We start from the raw sequence: 20,605 nt of genomic DNA on the forward strand, positions 1-20,605 counted from the left end.
ACGACAGAGGTGATCCATTTTTAGCAAGGATACAATAATATTCAATATTCTTTTTCCTACAGGTTTTAAGGGATTCGCTCTGATTTGGCGTCCTTCCCTTAAGGATGGTTGGGGGAAGGATTGGGGAGGAAATCGGCCTTGGTCTTTTACTAAGGTACCGTCTCGGCATTTACCTAGTTGTGAAAATGGGAAACCGAGGAAAACAATTTTCAGGATGGCCAGCATGGTATTCGAATCCACAACCTCCCGAGTCCAACGCACACAAATACTAATCCACACCTACGAGTTGACATAACAGCACTTATTCATTTCCTCACGATGTTTTCCTATAAAGAGTACGTGGATTTGTTGCTAAGTTATGGAGTAAGTACGGTCGAATTTATATGTATGCCACGTGAACACTGTAAATCATTATTGAAGACTTTCACAGGGACATTAACTTTCGATGTCGATCGGCCATACTTAAGTAATAATCCTTTAGTGAGCGTCTTGTATGTTTTATTTGTTGCTGAGTCGATTAAGGCCCGGTAACACAAGGTGTCTGAATACCGGTAATGCAGTGGTTCGATTCCAGCCTTAAGCATGATTTTTATTTTTGACCGACAGATCTTGTCCCATTTTAACGAACACACAATGTCTATGCACACTTACCAGGTCACATCACACCACGTATTCATTCACTCACGATATATTCCAGTGACGAGTACGTTGATATGTTACCCATTTATAGGGAAACAACTCAGAACGCAGTCCAGTTGCAACGACTCTATCACTAGCGTTTTTCTGACGGAAGACTACCGACTACCAATACGTTCCGAAACCTTGAACGAAGATTGCGGTCAACTGGGTCGCTTGGAAGTGTAACTTCCGTTAGAGTTGCTCCTATAACGTCTGGTCCAAACGAAGAGGCTATTTTGGACGCTGTGAATAATAACCCTCATATTAGTACTCGGACACTTGCAAAGGAGACTAACATCTGCCGGTCATCAGTCATGCGTATACTGAATAACAATAAATTTCACCCATACCATCTGCAGTTACACCAGCAGCTCCATGGCCGTGATTTCGATTCTAGAGTAACATTTTATCAATAGGCAAAAAATCCTTGTTAGACAAATCACCATTTCACAACAATGTCGTAAATCGGCCCAATATGCACTATTGGAGCGCGGAGAATCCCCATTGGGTAAGACAGGGCGCATTTCAAGTGCAGTGGGGAGTAAATGTCTGGTGTGGGATCTTAGGTGACTGTTCCATCGGGCCATATTTCTTCGACGGACATCTAACGGGAGCACACTAACCTTCATTTTCTTCGAAACGAACTCCCGCAGTTGCTGGACAACGTGCCACTGCGCGAGAGATAACGAATGTGTTTTCAACAGGACGGGCATCCACCTCACGGATCAGTAGTCGTCCGGAATCATCATGCTTCATATCCAAATAAATGGATATGAGGGGGCGGACTCGTTCACTTGGCCCGCCAGATCACCCGATCTAACGCCACTTGAGTTCTTCCCGTGGGGTTACTTAAAGTAGGTAGTGTATGCACAGGAGCCTGAAGATCCTGTTCACCTTCGGCAGCTGATCACCGAGGCATGCCAAGCTATTACACCTGACGTGTTACAACGTGCAATAATGACTTTCAAACGTCGTGCTGAAATATGCTAAACCAAGGTGGCCAACATTTCGAACATTTGTTACACTGAATATGCAGAGTACCCTACTTTCTACCTACAGACTATCATGTCGTAGTCCAATCTGGCTGCGTAACATCGGATAAAACTGTCCTTTTGAGGACCAAATAAAAATTCACTCTTTGGAACAGGACGGTATGTGGCCATATTACAGTCACTGTAAACGGCGTTAATCGAAAAAAGTGTACCAGCCTGCGAATGAATCTTCTACCAGACAGCTTGTCTAATACAATAGAAGTGATGCGTCATTTAGCCACCCTAGCTACCGCGAGCCGTGGTGCATAGCTAGCACGATGTAGTCCTTATAGACACTTCCTGTCCAAACGTAAGATAATGTTATTCGCAGCTGTGATCGTTTTACACATTCATTATAGTTTAAATAATATAAATAACACTGCCGCTAATGATTTCTACCACATTTGCGAGCATTATATTGAACCCTTGAACTTAGAATTATGGGTCCAATATAAACGGTACAGTTGTACTAAGGCCGATCTAATGCCACTTGAGTTCTTCCTGTGGAGTCACTTAGAGCAGATAGTGTATGTACAGGAGCATGAAGATCCCGGTCACCTTCGGCAACTGGTCACCGAAGCATGCCAAGCTGTTACAGGTACTAATGTTTTCGGATGACTACGATATACGCGTTAGTTGGGTTACCTACCTCCGAAAAAATAAGGGGCTGGTGAACCATCCGGTATATAGATCGATTGCTGTTTGTAAGAAGAGAAACCACGTAGTATGTATTAGCAGGTGAAACGTATGAGTTTTTGTCAGTTTTCTAATTCCTGCTGAGAGAGACCAGCTGCGTAGCGTTTTATTCAATGAATGAGATTATGGGACTGAATTAACTTACGGGAGGTAAGTGATTCTATCGTAAAAAAATCATGTGACGTACTCTTCATAGGTGACTCGATGATTCGCTGGAGTGGTGATATTTTAAGAAGGATTGATAAAAACGTACAGTGTTATCCCTGAATAAAATTGAACAGCTGTCTCAGCAGGTTGAAAGAGTGGAAGCCAGCAACGATGCGCAAGTGTTAGTGCTTCATGTAGGGACTGATACTAATTTCGTGTGGCTATTTCTAGCCGAGTGCAACCCTTGTAAGGCAGACCCTCCGATGAGCGTGGGCGGCATCTGCCATGTGTAGGTAACTGCGTGTTATTGTGGTGAAGGATAGTGTTATGTGTGGTGTGTGAGTTTCAGGGATGTTGGGGACAGCACAAATACCCAGCCCTCGGGCCATTGGAATTAACCAATCAAGGTTAAAATCCTCCAACCGGACGGGAATCGAACCCGGGACCGAAGGCCAGTATGCTGACCATTCAGCCAACGAGTCGGACTAAAGTAAACTCTTGTCCTCATCCCGAGGTGATGCAGCTGTTTTCAGGCACACCCCCATTGGAGGTGAGCTGCATGTACCAGCCCTCCTGCCATTCTTAAATTTGGCAGTACCGGGAATCGAACCCGGGCCCCCGAGGACGGCAGCTAATTACACTAACCGTTACGCTACGGAGGCGGACTAATGATCTTAGAAGTAAAGTGTCAATAGAGTATTTCATGGGAGAAGTGTATAAACTGGTGATTGCAGCTAAGCAAAAGTTTTAAAATGCGAAGATCATACTTAGTGGCGTAGTGCGGGGGAAGGACGTACCTCTACGGCGGGTGAAGGCTTTGAACGACCGGATGGACTGAGTGTGTCAGCAATTGGACTTCGTGCATGTGGAGACAGATTGCTGGATAGGAGACCGGGACTTCGCGAGGGACGGATTGCACCTGAGTAGGTGAGGCTCCTACGAGTTAGAAAATCTGCACTAGAGGGTCATTGAGTCGTGCCAGCAAAAATGTGGAGGACTGGAGTCGGAGGAGGGCTGCCAACTGAAACTGACGACGGGCAATAAGCAGTCACGGATTTTAGACTACAGCAGGTGAACTGTCAAAGCGTGCAAAAAAAAAAAAAAAAATAAATAAATAAATTAAAAAAAAAAAAAATGAATCTTACTGAATCACACAATGTAGGTATTGTCATTTGTACAGAGTCATGGCTGAATGGGAATGTGTATAGTAGCGAAGTAAATCAGGGTGATTTCATTATTATATTAGAGAGACGGAGAGTCTAGAGGTTGCGGAGTACTTATCTGTGTGCGAAATAACACAGGTAGTTGTTTAAAATGGGTGGACGAAGATCACGAAAGGCAGTGTGAGCAAATCATGGATCAAGGGAATGCCAAACCCATTCAAATAATAGGAATATATAGGTCGTCTGGTAACAACATTTTGGTACTCGATAGGCTATACGACGTTATGTGTACAAGCAACATCATGCAGAAAAGTTTTATAATTGCAGGTGACCTAAATCTTCCGGACATAAACTGGTCTGATGAGGCTACGGGAAGGGGTTACAGTTGGGTCGCGCTAAAGAAGCTAATTAGGGACGGTGGATTTACCCAAGAGTAGACTTTCCCACCAGAGGAAACAACACTTCAGATGTTTAGCTTGTAAGATCCGATGACTTATACATTAGCTGCATGACATTACCAGGAATTGGCGACCTCTCTGCTGCAAAATTAAATATTAGGTATCCCTTAAACACTAAACTAGATAATGAGGAGAAAATAAAAGTATACCAGTATAGTAAAACTGACCCCTTTAAATTCCAAGAGTTTCTATGTCAAATATTTCCCAGATGAGCATCAATAGGCGGGCTCAGAAACGCAATGTGGGATAATTTCGTTAATAATATGAATAGGGCTATTTAGAAGTTTGTACCCCCTTAAATTACTGAAACGGAACCCAGGTCCGGAATACTACAATGGGAAAATTAGAAGCCTTAAAAGGAAAGTAAGGAAAGTGTACAATAAAAGGCAATTTCGGAGCATATGCATTGGTTTCACAAACTGTCAAAAGAACTCGCTTCTGAAAAGAAAGCTGCTCATGATGAATATATGAATGGTATACATTCTTTCAGGGAAAATGTGGGGGAAAATCTCTATAACTATGTTAGGAAAAAGAAAGGAGCCAGCCATGATGTGTTAGTAATAATGTCCAGAGAAGGTGAGGTAATTACTGACAATCTACTAATAGCTAATGAATTAAATCATTGGTATGGGTACGTATTTAACGAGCAGCATAGACTGGCGATAGATATTATCGACAACACTGTGAACCCTTGAACTTACCATTCCATCGTTGGTCGGCCACGGCTGCTATAGTAGAACAATTTAGAACTCTTAAATCTTGGGTCGTTGCGGGAATAAATTCGGTCACGATCTTAACCAAACGATGGGGTTCAGAAGAAAGCCTAACTACTTGAAATGAGGAGCAAAAATGTGCTTACTAACTTTTATTAAACTGAAAGAGCACGATAACATCGTTAATTTAATATGCATTCTTGCCACAAAACATAAAAACATTTAATTATTGATTTTTGAAAAGTTCCTAACACAGTCACATTACATAACGTCACTTCGTTTCTTCCAATGTCGAAGAGTTGCTTCAGAGAAGCTAATATGTTAGTGGACAGCGAAACTGAAAAACTGAAAAAGGGAAGACCTGAAAACCGGGCACCTATCATTCCAAACGAGAACTGAGAGTTAATCCACACGATCCGTGGAAAATCTGACTTTCAACAAGTAGAACGCCTGATTTTCTCTTAATTAAGGTTATCCACCAGTCAAATACCCTTCACGGATACGGAACATCCGCCGAATGGACCCTTAATCGAACCAAACTGACTATCAGTTGCTTTGGATAGGTTGCGAAATATTATAGGAAAGCATGGTGTTCACTACAAGTTAATGGCATCATTCACAATTGAAATAAAATTCCACCATGTATTTGTCATTCATGACACCCTTAAGTGATAAGGTACCCCCGATGCTAAACGTGCATCACCCAAACAGCTGTTCGGAAGGAACCAACAACAACATGATCCGAGAGGATCTTACGTTAAGTCGTTCTAAAGGAACAAAACTGCGAAATGCAGGAAACATTTACTAATCATGCATTTAGAAGAAATGCCAAACACTGAAGTTAATCAAAAAGTGAAAAGTCACTTGAAAATATTATTATTGAACCGATTTTCAGGTTAGAAATGGGTTTATTATGCTTAATAAATTTACCAGTCCACGCTAAAATTTACTACAAATTTAAGGAATTCTTTCCCTTGACAACAATGCTACCAGTACAGATCTCTCTATTTACTGTCTGTCCCAACACACTACTGGTAAAGTGATTACTTACTTATTCTAACTATGAATACGAATGAAAATACGACAAGATTAAAATATAAAATAAAATTACTGGCTGACGAATCGAAACCGCATTCGCAACTCAAGTCTCATTCTAAAACACTGAGTGTCAATAATGCACACTATCAATGAAAACGGACGTCAAGACAAGGAAACAATAAAGTCCGTAAAAAATAAATTAACATCTCGAAGTCATACAGCTTAACACGCACGAAGAAACACAGTAAAAATATAATCTAGATCGGGTCGATGTCCCACACTTGGACAGCCCTCGTTTGTCAACAGCAGTCCCGTTATCTCAATGAGAGCTTCGCATAGACCCTCTACAATAAATCATATCGCACTGTAATGGCTACCTTCAACCAGGCCACTTCACAAAAGAAACAAAAGAAAAAAAAATCTAAACTGAGACTTGAGTGTGTACAGCTACCATCCCAGACCTATCGTCGGGCTCACTTGAAATCTGTACACCCTAAACCTAATCAGTATATACATGATGCCTTCCAAGTCCTATCGTCGGGCGTGACCTAGGACGTCTCATCATCAATGACTCCAAGAATAAACACGTGACGTCCTAAATCTATCGTCGGGCGTCAAAGTGGGTCGTACTGCGTCTCCCTTAACATATCAGGCGAAATGCAATTCTCAAACAACTCTGATATTTAACACTAGATTTCGTCAAACAAATACGCACGACGGAACCCACGTCTCTATTATCAAATGAATGCAAGTCGAAATACAGCAAGTGTCTACCTCTCGAAAAAATACAGTAAGTGTCTACCTCATTATAATATGTGAACTCAAAAATAACTAGACGTGACGAACGGATCTCCACCTCGAACACAATCTCAGCCTGTGCACTGAAGTATTAGGGAAGCAAATTAAAATTCCCCACACACGTGCACCCTTTTAGTGGACGCCTTCAAAATAATAATCATCACCATCGCATTCGAAATTCTCAGATCGCCTATCATCAATTCCAACCATCTTATCCATGACCTCCCCAATGAACAAATTAAATATAACCCAACCGTGTGTCCAAAGTGCTCTGTGATCCTGGAGATCGTTCATTATCTTATCATCCATGCGGGCTTTTCGTAACATAGATCACTGGATGTGTACTACCCAGACTGTAACATTTTACAAGAGTCGTTTTCACTTGGAATCTTTCTATAAATTCACACCATAGTCGTCTCAAATTCGGATTGATTGCGGAAAACAATACAGCCTGTTTCACACAGCCTGTTTCTAAATACTTCCTCTACAAAAATACAACTTGTCTCAACACACTTTCTCCTCGCTTTATCCCAGCGGCATTACTTCCATCTCATCTCCACGTACGTATAAATCCATCGCTTTCAATCCCTTTTCCTTCACGACCCTTTTTCATACTTCGATCCCCTGATGAAAACGACAACCATCATTGAACACATCTCTTACCTTACTATTATTAAGACTTTCAGACCTCAAGAATCCAAGAGCACACCTCGACCTTTCGCAATTCAAGTATACACGATGTCTCACAATTTCCTTCCCATTAGCGACTGTGACTCTAACAAATTTTATTGACATTATCTAAATATGCCTACGATCCTTGTAGAAATAACTGGTTAAATGTAATTTAACAGAGAAGAATTTCCTTATCCCGCGGTAAACATTATTATTATTATTATTATTATTATTATTATTATTAACCAGCGTTTCTAAATGCAACTGACACCCGAAATTACAATATTCGCCACGACAAATTTACACTTATAACGTTCACAAATCCGCACTTTGAATGATATCTCATCTCGACACAAAATTTTAAGCGTCGCATTTTACCGTTCTTGACATGAACTTTACACACTGAAATTTTCACACGCTGACCAAAATTTACAACGCCTTTCGCCTGATAATTACGAATATCACCCGACAATCATCTGGAAATTTTGTTTAGGACAGACAGTAACTAACCAACTAACTACAACATAATATAAAATAGACAGACCTGCACATTGGTGACATTCTCAGCATTCTGATTACATCATCTCCAGCAACCTCGCACTTAACCACTCATTTTCACAGACAACAATTTCATTTTCAACATTTCACTCATCCAAACACTACCCTTCACACACACACGAGATTAAAATTACCATAAATAATGCACTTTCTTTGTAACTTGCACCACGAACTTCCCTCGTTCTGCAGTCGACTCTAACTGTCTGATGCGCTTCCCAGAGTGGTTTCTCTCCCCGTTGTTTCAATAAGAACAGGTGTTCGGCCGATAAGGGAGTAGAACTATTTTGAATCGCTTCCCCCAGACCTTCTTCACTTACAAGAGTACAGGAAATGATAAAAATAAAATCTGCTGTGTAATTTTCCACCAGCCTACACCTTCCCAGTTCGTCTGCAAACGTTCACAGCTTCTCCAATCACTTTTCTTCTTAACTAAATATATGGACTTTTGCCACGAGCATGTATTGAATTATTGTCGGTCAATCTGGCGCGAAATTCTAATGACGGCGGGCACGAGCTCCCGCGGCTTCAAGTTCCAGATCGACACTGAAAAATCTACGGTGGGGGGTTTCTTTTATAATTTCCGGAAGGACGCTATCCCCTCTATGAGGCTTGGTTGTGAAATCTGCCAAATTTGCTTCTAATAGACCAATTTTGATAAAATTTGTCCCAGAACTCCGGACAGACTTGCACTTATGTTAGGTGTTAATTTTATAATTTTCCTACACCCACAACAGGAGAAATAAATTGTTTCTGCCCGTGCGTTTCGCGCGTTTTCTTCTGCCCACGACCTTGGCACGTGTAGCTAGTTCGCTGTTCTCACGCTAACACACACTTAGGCTTAACTGCATCTAAAATTGTCCCTGGTGTCACTACCTTCACAGAGGGTGTATGAATAATTTTGCTTATTTATTTCTTCCTTTACTATCTTGTCAAAATCCCTCGTTGTGCAGAATTCATTAATTTAGAAAATTGTCGGGCACTCGAGTTCCACCGAGGTGTCCCGGCAATCCACGAGCTCGCCTTGCGGGAACCTTCCCACGCAACATCGGGCTCTTGGGAGCGCAAAATGGCTGCCCTCAAACATACAGTAGTTTCTGAATACCAAATAAATATTTGGGAAAAATAAAAATTTTTCTCACCGTAGAATTATGGGTTCAACTGATTGTTCTCGCTTCCAAATTAGCCATAGAAAAATTCAGGAAAGAATTAAGTAGGCCCCTGCTTGAGGCAAACAAGTCGATAAGGCCTGATGATATTACTGGGGAGGTTCTGCAACTGCAACTCTGTTTGGAAATACTATTTATTGTGTCTCTCAACACTACGCAAATTCCAGATGACTGGAAGAAAGCAATTGCAGTCCCTATTTTTAAAAGGGGCAACGGGCTGCTAATGGACAACTATAGACCCATTAACCTTACGTCTATCGTATGCAAACAATTCAAACACCTAATTTCAGAATATCTAAGGGAATAATGGGAGGAAATTTCGTGGATTAATGGCCGGCAACATTGATCTAGAAAACGTTTCTCCTGCGAGAGCCAGATGTTTCCGCTCTTTGCATGATATTAGCGAGTCGTTAAACAAAGGTGTGTAAATTGATGCTATTGTAATTGATTTTGCTAAAGCATTTGATGTAGTGCTAAAAGACATTCTGATCCGAAAAGTATGGAAACAAACATTGACAAAAGTGTGGTTCTGTGGCTCCGGGATTTTTGACAGACCGCGCGTAGAAAGTAAAGGTGGGAAGTAAATACTCCGACGAAGTTTCTGTAACGTCGGGAGTAGTACAGGGTAGTGTTTTAGGGCCACTTTTATTTACGGCGTTTATCAACGATCTGCTGAACGAAATTCGAAGCGACTGCAGATTGTTTTCGGAGGACTGTATAATAAACAGAAAGCTGGCGGTAATAGGTTATTAAAAGCCGATCTAAATGTACTCCATAAGTGGGCACTTGGTATCAAAATGAAAATAAATTCTCGAAAATGCAGTCTTATAAGAATGAGAAAGAAGCATAGGGAAGGGAATTTTCAACACTATGTTGGACTGCACGTCTTGTAGATTGACTCGTGCAAGTACCTGGGAATCCACGTAAAGGGAGATGGGACACCCACCTAGGAAGTGTAATTTCTAACGCGTACAAGTCCTTACACTTCGTGATGAGGGTGCTAAAGGGCAGCAGTTTCCAGGCGAAGGCGTGGGGCTTTATATCATTCATTAGGTCAGTCCTGGAATACGGAGCAGCCGTATTGGATCCATCAAAAAGGGTTCATTAATGAACTTGAGATGGTACGGCGAAAGGCTGCAAGATTCGTGCTTCACGATTTCAATCCTAAAAATAATGTGACAAGTATGATAGAGAAACTCGGGGGGGTGGGGGGAGACACTGGGGGCTTGAAGGAAACCAATACGGTAATGTGCCATGTATAATGCTTACAAGAATAAGCCAGCTTGAGGGGACATGCTACAAAAGTAGGACAGATCATCCTCATAAAGTAAAAGGTAGATCGCAGAAAACTAACTTTGGTAAATATTTGTTTGTAAATCGGTGAATTGATGACTGGAATACATTACCTGCAGCTGTCTTAGAGCATTTTCCCAAAAATGTAAGATGCTTCAAAAATAGACTCCAGCATTCTGTAAATTGTGTGTGTTATGGTGTCTTATTTTAATGGAACGCTCATTGCACTGTAAATTGTAGTATTAAGGAATCTGAATTATTTAAGGTAAGTGTGAATTTGTATATGAACGTGTTATACTTACAATGCTAAGATAATAGTAATTGGACCACTCAATCTACTGTAAGACGTAGTGTAAAATTTTGTAATACTTAAGGTAGTGTGAATTTGTATATGAAGGTGTTGTAATGTTAAGCTAGTAGTAAGCCATTGTACTGCTTAACCCACAATTTCCATAATGTTGTCCTGATAATGAGCAGCTCAACATTTCGGTGTATCCATTGAGATAGGAGTCTCTCTCTCACTCATGCCAGCACACCCACATTTCAATCAACTGCTCCGGAATTTATTTAATTTTATTAACAAATACATCGCAATTGGAAAATATCCATGTGGCAATGATTAATTACAGTAGTGTGATCATGAAGTAAAGTTAAAAAATAATTATCCAACAACAAACAAAATAACAAGACTACAGTAAGCAATTCCGTGGAAAGAAAATATTACAAGAAATACTACTAGTTTAAGATTTTAAATCCAGCATCATCATATACAAATTACATACAACTTTAAGTATTTCCAGTGCTTAACACTAATCAGCAAATACAGTTCTTCTGAGCTTTTACGCATCCAGATAACATCTTGAATCTTTGCTCTAAAGATTTTCCTCAGTATCTGTCGTTCTAATTTCTCGTTGTCTTTGACGTTGGTAGTTAATGATGATGTCCCCGTTGCGTAGAGTACTTCTACGATAGCGTGTTAGTGACGAAGGGCTTTGGTAGAAAGCGTTTTTTGTTGTTGTATAAATTCCAGGTGTTTGTGTAGGCTCTACGCAATGTTTCTGTTCGTGTTTTGTTAGCTATTCTTTCGTTGCCAGTTTTCCAATAATTTCACATAAGTACTTGAAATGTTTAACTTGTGTGATGTTGCCTTACTTGGTTGCAATTGATGCCAAGTCTTGGAGTCTATGTTGTGTTTGTCGTAAGAAATTTGGAGTCCGGTCCTGATAGCGGTCTCATGAAGCTTCTCGATGGCATGGCTGGCTTCCTCGGGAGTCCAGGTGATTATTCTTAGGTCTTTAGCAAAAGCCGGGCACTTTACGTTAATTCATTTATCTTTGGCTTATATACTTATTACAGGTATTTCCTTCTCTCATGTTTTGACGATCTTATCAAATACCAGGTTGAAAAGGTGTGGGGACACCCCCATCACCCTGTTGTACTTCAGTTCCTATCTGGAAATATTCGGAGCTTTCACCCATAAATTTTACATTAGAAAATATGTCTGTCCAGGTCTGTTTGATTAACATAGTTGTTTTTGTTATCTACATCGTATTCACGAAGTGTATTAGACAAGGTGGTGAGATCAATCGAGTCGCTGGCTATTTTGGAGTGTACTAAAGTGACAACTGTGCGGTTCGACTGGCGGTGTTGCAGAATCATCTTGGTGTTCCAGATCTGTTCCGCACATGATCGGCCAGGTCGGAAGGCTGCCTGGTATTCACCGATCAAATGTTATGTCTGTAGTTCCAGTCTGGTAAGCAGGGCACGTGAGAACACTTTGAAGGCAATTGCTAGAGTTGAAATACCTCGGTAATTGTTTGGATCCGTCTTGTCCCCCTTTTCTTGTGTAGTGGGTGGATCAAAGCGTATTTCCAATCTGTTGGTATGAAGTCGCTTTCTCAAATATTTGCAATGATGGCTTTTAGTATGTCAGCCAAGTGCTCACCTCCGATCTTGAGCATTTCTGCGATTATACCAACTACCTCTGGCGCTTTGTTATTTTTGAGGTGTGAAGTTATGTTTCGTATTTCCTCAGAGTTATGGTTTTGTGCGGTTAAATGGAATTGGGATTTATCTGCAGGTGGTTCACAGCTGTGTAATTTCTCGAAGTACTGTTTCAGGATTTTACAGTTGGCCTAAGTGTCCTCTCAAGTGTTCCATCAGGGCGACGTAAACAAAGACTGGGTGGCTTGTAGTTCAACAGTTCTTCCCTAAATGTCCTATAAAAATTTCGTGTGTTGTTGCTTTTGAAATCGTTATCAGTTTCCTCTAATGTAACCCGTTCAATATGTCTGATTGTTTTAGATGTTTTCCTCTGCATTTATGAAAAGTTCTGCCAATTTCCTGGAGTTTTGTGACTATGCCAAATATTCCAGGTTTGGATAAGGGATTCTAGGGCTCTGTCGCAGTCTAAGGTCCACCTTCTTTGTTTCATTTTCCGTGGCGGTTGAGCGAGTTTTCTTGCTGAGTTTTGGATGGTTTCAAGAAGTTCATTCCATGCTTGTGTGTTGGTCTCTAGCGATTGTGCAAACTCCTCTGCGTGTTATTTTAAGTATTTTGGACATATACGTGGGAGTTTAGACTTTTGTAACTTTTTCTGTTGGGTATGAGGAGATAATGATCGGACTCCAGGAAACCCTTGCGCACACTCATATTCTTGATTTCTGGAGAGGATTCTCTGGCGATCACCACATGATCAATTGTGGTATTCCCCACTGTGATTGATTGGTGATTTCTAAGTTATCGTGTTCCGTGGTGGTTTCTTAAAGTGTGTGGATATTAGTTGGAGGCTGGCCATTCCAGATACGTTGATTAGGAAATGTTCAATGGGATTTGTCTTTTGATGTGTCGAGAAATTCCCAATGATGTGTCTGTGCTTTCTTTCTCTGCCGATTTGTGCATTGAAATCTCCAAGAAGGATCTTGACATTGTGCTGATATATCTTGGTGGGTGTCCGTTCAAGTTGTGACTAGAACTTCTCAACTTTGTTCTTGTCTGGATCATTGTTAACTGAGGCATGTGCGTTTACAAGTGTGTAGGATATGTTGGCGCATTTAGCTGAGTAGCCAGAGGCGTTCTGAGGGGGGATGTGAAATCTATCACAGATTTCTTGATACTGTTGTGTACTAGAAATGCTCTTCCCAAGATATTTAAATTACTGTTTCTAAGCTTGGTTGCAGGTTTTACTTTGTAGATGCTATATCCACCAGAGTCAAAGTGATCACAATCACGAAATCGTGTTTCTTATACTGCAAGTATGCTGATTCCCAATATGTCGCAGGTATCAGTCAGCGTCTTCAGGTTTTTGTTTTGGTCAGCGTCTGTACGTTGGGAGTACCAATGAACTGATTTCTCTTGGATTTGAGGAGTTTTAGGAAGCTCTGACTCTTCCCACCATGAAGTGCTGGCCCCCCAGAATCCGAACGGCCAGATTTGCCTTCGCTCTTCTCAGCTTGGGCCTGAGGTAGTTGCATTGTCACCTGTGTTTCCATCATGCTAAATTCGTGGTTGATTTTTATCTGGTATGCCTGAATCCAGGGCGAGTGAGTCACAGACTCTAGATTCAAATCATTCTCATCGTAAGGGTAGTTAGCCCATATGGCAGCTGATGTTTTGCTGTGATTTACAGATACCTCTTGGTGTTCTAGGCTGAATTATCTTTCTGCCCTCCTCCTTTATCCGGTCTTGGGACCGGAAAAAGCAACTACTGAGTTGTTCAGTCAACCCAGTAATTGCCGCAGCGAAATTTATTATTATTATTATTATTATTATTATTATTATTATTATTATTATTATTATTATTATTATTATTATTATTATTATTATTATGTGTAAAATATTCAAAGAATTTATATTCATTATTAATTCCCGTTCTTACAGTCTCGCCCAGGTGGTGAAGGTGTTCATAGCCTTGGGTATCCTCTGCTCTTATGGGTTAAACATCTTCGTTCCCAACGAGATCCTCTGGCAGATGATCGAACATCATTTCAGAGAGGACTGGAGGAATCGAGCTCAGCATTTTTTCAGGATTACTGTCGCAGTTGTCATGGGTAAAATATGTAATGTGTATTATTATTACTTTTAAGTAAGTATAAAAGAAAATGAGACGAACCACTGTCCCATAAGTAGATTCAAATGTTAAAATTAAATTATTATAAATTCTCCCTGGATCTAACCAACAGCCCAACCCCCTCAACCCCAAAGGGGTCTGTTATTCATATGATTCGAAATGTTACCTTAGGGCAAGGTAAAACTTCGTACAGCTTAATTATGTGACGTACTAACTAAAATAAATATTATGCTTACCTTAGGTATTTGTCTGTACTATGCGATTTAAACTGTAGCATACTGGATAATTCTTAATTATTATGTAAGAAGAGGGTAACTGATTTGCATAACATTTTACCATTTGTTTTAGAAAACTTAACACTCGAATTAAGGTTGGTAGATTATCGTATAATGAAGTATAGTGAAGCCATCGCCGAAAGTAAATGCTGTTTTCACGGTGTGTTCTTGCTGTTAAATTCGGATACTGAGGTGATTTCGGACACTGTAGCAGACTCAGCATATTCTGTTACATAGCTATAAAACGCATCTGCTCTTCGCTTGCATACGTTCTTTGTTTTGCAGTTTCAATACATTTCTCTTTACAGTGTGCCAGGGAAGTTTCTTCACAGCGGCTTCCTCTGGTGAGAGTGCTAGTAACAGCAGTTGTGTTGGAAACACGAACTCACGTTTGTTACAAAAACGTAATTTGTGGTAACTACATTGTCGGATAAGTGAGACAATGCCTGCAAAAAATTTCATTTAAAACTTCAGTTTCATGTCGATTTATGAATTGCTAGAACCAATCACAGTGGAGCAACATCTTCGCGTGATCAGTTTATTTTGGTTCTTGAAGTTCTTCTCTTACAGCCTTATCTGCTGTACACTTAGATTCCGAACTCGTTAAAAACTTGTGCGTTGATTTTGTGGGACTCTGAAGCACTATATCCGAGATTTCAACAAGTATTTCGTCCGTTAAAATTGTAGGCCTGCAACTTCTGGTGCGTCTTGAATTGAACCTGCCGCACGAAATTTACGTATCAGATCACGTACAGTATCGCGATATGGACACCTGAAATTACGAAAGAACGTACGAAATGTTAGTTTAACATTTTACGTACACTGATCAGCAACGCGAGAAATTTTAAATCAAAAGCGCTCTCTTTTATATTGAACATTATCAATTATCATACTGTCACTAGTAATTTGTCGAAACGCACACACTCACACTGCACTGTTCATTGTCCACTTATATTCCATACTTTTGCCCAAGGGCAGTTCGTGGTATTCAGAAGAGATAGGACAAAATGTTGTACGTTTTTATAAGGAAAATAATTAATTAGGTATTTAATTGACAACCACACATGCAATCCCATTTTCGTATATTTTTTAAAAAGTTATCGTTATAGGCCTATATTTTATTTTTCCTTAACACCTGAGTTATACAAAGTTTGAGTCATCAAGGACCTAATTCCTTTGCAAGTAATCGGTACTCATAATTTAGAGCTCTAATTTGCAAATACCTCAATTAATTTACTTTCTATAAGTGACAAAACCACACAAAAATAGGACGCGAATATTCACAAAAATCTATTCTGAAATGTTCCAAACTGTGACGTACACCGTCACCGCACAGTACAAAAACAGTAAGCATGTGTTTACTTTCCACTTATCATTGTGTTTGGTTCAGGCTGTCAAACACAAGTGAATGGAAAACCAACAAGCACGAAACGGAAATATTTCTATGGCTCTAGAAGGAGTTGAAATAACCACTAAATACCTACATGAACACACACTTTTTTAAATTTCTCCTGGTTAAAACATCTCAAATCCTCTAAATCCAATGGAAAAATTGCTGAAAAAAATGAAATGGCGTATGGCTTTTAGTGCCGGGAGTGTCCGAAGACATGTTCGGCTCGCCAGATGCAGGTCTTTCGATTTGACACCCGTAGGCGACCTGCGCGTCGTGATGAGGATGAAATGATGATGAAGACGACACATACACCCAGCACCAGTACCAGTGAAATTAACCAATGCTGGTTAAAATTCCCGACCCTGCCGGGAATCGAGCCCGGGACCCCTGTGACCAAAGGCCAGCACGCTAACCATTTAGCTATGGAGCCGGACGAAAAATTGCTACATTGGCACCACTGGTTTGTTTCACTCGAAACCAGCGAATGCTACTACTGCACAAACATTTCTATTTTCGGTTTATATTTTTCTCACATTATTTGTGTATTTCAAGTACAATGCAGTAGTTAAAACTAATTATTAAATGTTTGTTTTGTTACAGTTAGCGTGGCGATTGCACTGCCTAATTTAGGTCCCATTATCTCTCTTGTGGGAGCCGTCTGTTTTTCAACTCTGGGACTCTTCATTCCTGCGGTCGTGGAGACAGTGACTCGCTGGGAAGACAGCCTTGGTTTCTGTAACTGGAGGCTCTGGAAGAATGCACTCATTGTGGTGTTATCGCTGGGTGCGCTCCTCTCGGGCAGCTATACGAGCATCTTGGAGATCGTCGACACATACGGTGGACATGCGTCATGAAGTTCAATGGTGCTGTACGGGAACTTCACACCACTCATTCAGAAAAGGATATTAACGTATTAATTGCCTCGATCTCAATCTATATTTTGCGTCTTTCAAAGTAATTGTTTGGTATACTGACTCTTTCAACCGTGAAGTTGTTGAAACCTGTTAAAACAGTTTTATAAGGCTTGACAATTTAGTTGTAATACGGCGTAAAATTCTCGTCCGAAATAGCTAACGTTCCATAGTATTACAGTGTACGCAAGGATTCAGTTAGTGACCTGAACAATATTCTTGGCTGTAAAGTGTTAGTAATATACTATATTCTAACGTATCATATTCATAATATTAGAGCCGTGATTATCCGAGTCTAGCGTCATCCCAGGTACATATCATGTATTTTCTTTTAAAAATTAAGTGCAAGAAAATAACACTCAACACGCCTTTCGTAGCGGCAAAATTATTTGTAGAGTGCCACAGCTGGCGTGTAGTGGAGATAACAGGAGAGTGTGAGGGTAGATAGTGGTGTCTGTGGATGTTGACAAGGGCTAGTGATGGATTGCGACAGGAATCGCGTCGAGTCGATGCCACATGCCTGGGGTATCGGGTACCCGATTCCAGAATCGATTCAGAGGAACAAGTAGCACCATCTATGATGCAGACACGTAATAACGTGCAGAGTGAATGTATTCTGTAATGTGAGTTCGTTTTGTTTTATAACCAGACACTCTACAAGCCATGCCTGCTCTCATTATAGTGTCCTGGAGTTATTTACTCTAATGCGATTGTAATTTGATCAGAGTATATGATTCTCTGTTTGAAACCAATTAAATTGTATAGATTTTGCATAAATCAAAACTTGTACGGGAATTATGACGTAATATAATACTAATATTTCAACAAAATACAATTGTACTAAAAAGACAATCTTATCCAGTGCTAAGCAGCGATGGAAACAAAAACAATAGTAGTAGTTTTATTGAACCTCACAGTTTCTACCCAATACATGGTTCAAATTTGGAATAGTCCAAGCCAATTTCAGGATGAAAAAGAACAGTAATGTAGAATCTAGTTAAACGACATAAAATAATAAAACCAGCAAAATAAAATAAAATTAAAAGGCAATCAATCCCCATATACACTGCACTATGGCCCATGATCAACCCTTATTAGTAATCCATAGGCCTTGGCGGCATGCAGTGGGCATAAACGGACAAATAAACAGAATAAATGAACAACACATAATAATAATAATAATAATAATAATAATAATAATAATAATAATAATAATAATAATAATAATAATAATAATAATCAAGCGAAAGAAAACACTATTCACTTTCGACATGCCGTGAGGTCCATCGGATACTCCGGAAACGTGACCCCCAGGGTGAGGAACACCACAGTAGCCATCCTTAGTCCCTGGACATGCCACGTCCAATGTCCTCCCTGGATATTCATATTGCCGAAAACAAAAATAGTAATTCTAAGAGTTTCTCATAATATTTTGTAGTATGAAATGTTCATTGCAAATTAAATATAACGGAAGACAGGTACTTTAAAAAACAACTTGTGTAATTATTAGAAATGTGACTTAGTTCCACATACTGTGTACGTTCATACTAGTGACCTTTGAACACCTCATTAGAAGCAGAATATAGTATAAGAATAAATAGCAACGTTGATTGCTACACCCAGTGTCGAAATGTGTAATGTTATTTCCAGACTACCAGGTTAAAATTTTATTTTATTATTATGAGGCATAATTCAATCATAACAACCAATAAGCCATTTAATTTGAATGGATGTTATATCATACTATACAGTATACAAAAGAAATAGTAAGTATTGCACTTTCGAATTTACCGCACTTTACGGACGACTCACTCTCTAGTGAGTGCGCACAGCACACTCCGGTAATGCCATCGCGGAACCGATTCCTCGTATGTGACAATGAGTGCGGCCTTGGAGTTGTAGGAACCGATTCTCGTGATTCCAGGCGTCATTCGCACACATCACTAGCAAGGACACTGATAATTATGAATTATGCGGCGGTCGCGCTGTGGTGTTCGGCAGACACAGGAGTCACAGGACACAAGATGAGTCAGTGCCGCTCAGAATCTTCTGCTATAGGCTACTTTTTTTATTTATTTTAAAATGACGTGTTTTGGATCGAAGAGTAGTGTACAGTTGTGTATTATGTGTTTCATATAACACTTAAATGCAATAACGTCCGTATATCCGCGTTCTTGTGTATCCGAACTAGCCCCGGTATTGTATAAGTACCTCCCGGGTGATTTTCTTAGAGATAATTGAACCTGTAGATATAATAATATTTTGTGATTATCCGCAGGGTTTGTATCTTCATGGGAGGTGAATTATATTTTGATAATCATTAAAGTTAAGTCTGATAAAATGTTAAGTACGAGTAACGTATGTGCTTATTCTTTATTTAGATTGAGATTGTTGGTGCCTGATGTATATGAACAAGTGTCTTGTGACTGGACCAGCCGCTGCATAATACACGTAATTAAAATTATGTACCGTTACAGGATTGGTTTATATTTTACATCTATATTGGTAAATATATTTTACTACGATTAAATTGTTTGTACTTATGTGATGACTTATTGAATCCCTAAATTATTATTATTATTTCTCTATCACGACCATCACCATCATTAGGAGCAATCACCGAGGGAACAAACAATGCATATCGTGTCCAGTTTGCTACAAGCCCTTTTAAAATAACAGCTTTATATAAATCTCTCTCTCTCTATATATATAATACGAGTTTTGTCTGTACATAGCTCAGAATTACAAAAATAATGGTATTTCTGTTTCGGTCGTGCCAACACTAAGAGGGAAATGTTGTCTGTCTGTCTGTCTGTCTGTCTGTCTGTCTGTAGGCTATGTGTGCATTTACACACATCCCGTGAAAATAGCTGAACAGACTTTAATGAAGTCGGGGAATAAGACACTATATCTATCGTATACATAACTTTATTCACACTGGATGAAATGGTAATTTAGGGGAAGGTGTAAATTTAATTCTCATATATCTGTGTTATTGGTCCCCAATCGATAAACACTACATAACGAACGTAATAGAGAATATAATTTCCGATCATTTTTGTGTCATCCAGTTTTACCGTGCCGGTTATGATAACAGAGATATTAATGAATTTAGACTTTAGTTGCTTAGTCCACGTCAATACCGAGTATCGCTAGCGTGGGTGGCGGTAGCAGTGGTTTTAGTTGCGATTGTCTTAAGGTGAAACACCTCGTGGTCATCAGCTTATATCGGCAAGGGAAACTGTAAAGATGTATATCAAAATGAGAAAAATATCGTGAAGGAACGTCCTGAAATGAGGAAAGACTCCCTATTCATTGTTTACCATAATATCACAGATATTGAAGAAAATTAGACATGAAGTCCTACAATATAAAAAAAACAATGAAAATGATCAACAATAACACTGCATCGACTATTATTTGTTGTGGTGTGCTTTTTATCTTCCGCTGCGACTCATCTCCGATAGATGGCATTACTGCTGCGTGTCCAGTACAACAGCTTGCTTGAATATTGGCGAGAAGTAGCCGAGCCGGTTAGTTAGATCA

General features: G+C 39.8%; 1 protein-coding gene across 7 annotated transcripts in view; it reads left to right on the forward strand.

Annotated features, from left to right (window-relative positions):
* Window positions 1-18,553, forward strand: part of LOC136879008 (proton-coupled amino acid transporter-like protein pathetic) — an 89,576-nt gene extending 71,023 nt beyond the window's left edge. For 6 of the 7 annotated variants that reach the window (XM_068225533.1, XM_068225536.1, XM_068225537.1 and 3 more), the window contains 2 exons: window positions 14,291-14,460; window positions 16,749-18,553. In XM_068225533.1, coding sequence (XP_068081634.1) covers window positions 14,291-14,460; window positions 16,749-17,002 — 424 coding nt within the window. In that variant the 3' untranslated portion in view covers window positions 17,003-18,553. The remainder of the gene's footprint in view (window positions 1-14,290; window positions 14,461-16,748) is intronic. The other variant, XM_068225539.1, reaches the window with a different exon arrangement.
* Window positions 18,554-20,605: the final 2,052 nt, after the last annotated feature.

This window comes from Anabrus simplex, chromosome 1 (genome assembly GCF_040414725.1).
Source record: "Anabrus simplex isolate iqAnaSimp1 chromosome 1, ASM4041472v1, whole genome shotgun sequence".
NCBI classification, from domain to species: domain Eukaryota; kingdom Metazoa; phylum Arthropoda; class Insecta; order Orthoptera; family Tettigoniidae; genus Anabrus; species Anabrus simplex.